Raw genomic sequence first — 787 nt, 5'->3', positions numbered from 1 at the left:
CCCCCCCCAACAACACTTTCTGGCCCTGGCTGATCCCTGCCCCGCTCTGTTGCAGGACATAGACATCAACACAGATGATGAGCTGGATGCCTACATCGAGGACCTCATCACCAAGGGAGACTGAGGGGCCAGGAGCGAGAGATCAGCTCCCTTGCCTACCCACCCCTCAACACAGCAGTTTCTGGGGAGGGGGATTTCATTCATGGGTTGGTAGACTTAACCTTGGTTTAACTCACGTGGGACATTTGTGCTTTTGGAGGGAAAGATACTCTGATTCTTTGAATCTTCCTCCCTAAGTTTATAAATATTTATTTTTTAAAAGAAACAAAATGCTGTGCCTGCTGTGAGACCATACTTTTTTTGTGTGATTCTTTGGCAAAGGATACTTTTGCCACCCTAGGTTGCTGCTCCCGGCTCCTCAATACAGGGTTAGCACACCATCCTGAAGTTGGACCAGCTCCAGGGGTGGGGGTGGTTGAACAATGTGGAGAGCTGAGGGACAGAGGTGTGGGAGGTGAATTCACCAGAGCAGCATGGCCTCCTAGGGTCAGAGGGATGCTCCTCTTGCAGCTCCCATCTCAGCTCATGGCTATGAGATTCTGGTTAATTTGCTTCCCCATCCACCAAGTTCTCTCTGAAGAAGTGATGAAGAAGTGATTTTTCTCAGTTACCATGGACAAGGAGGTTTTCCAGCTTGAGTCCTGGTTGAAGAGTAGATAGCCTAGTTAGATCTCTACCTGGGTAGCAGCACTTAGGAGTGTTTAATTCCAAAGGAATCCTCAGGTGC

At 49.0% G+C, this 787-nt stretch overlaps 1 protein-coding gene across 2 annotated transcripts in view; it reads left to right on the top strand.

Annotated features, from left to right (window-relative positions):
• Morc2 (MORC family CW-type zinc finger 2) overlaps positions 1-354 on the top strand; it is a 38,337-nt gene extending 37,983 nt beyond the window's left edge. For both annotated transcript variants that reach the window (XM_015504905.2, XM_015504904.2), the window contains exon 26: positions 56-354. In XM_015504905.2, coding sequence (XP_015360391.1) covers positions 56-124 — 69 coding nt within the window. In that variant the 3' untranslated portion in view covers positions 125-354. The remainder of the gene's footprint in view (positions 1-55) is intronic.
• Positions 355-787: the final 433 nt, after the last annotated feature.

Source organism: Marmota marmota, unplaced genomic scaffold (assembly GCF_001458135.2).
Source record: "Marmota marmota marmota unplaced genomic scaffold, marMar, whole genome shotgun sequence".
NCBI lineage: Eukaryota > Metazoa > Chordata > Mammalia > Rodentia > Sciuridae > Marmota > Marmota marmota.
Note: the sequence above shows the minus strand (reverse complement) of the source record. Positions and strands in the feature narration are given on the sequence as shown.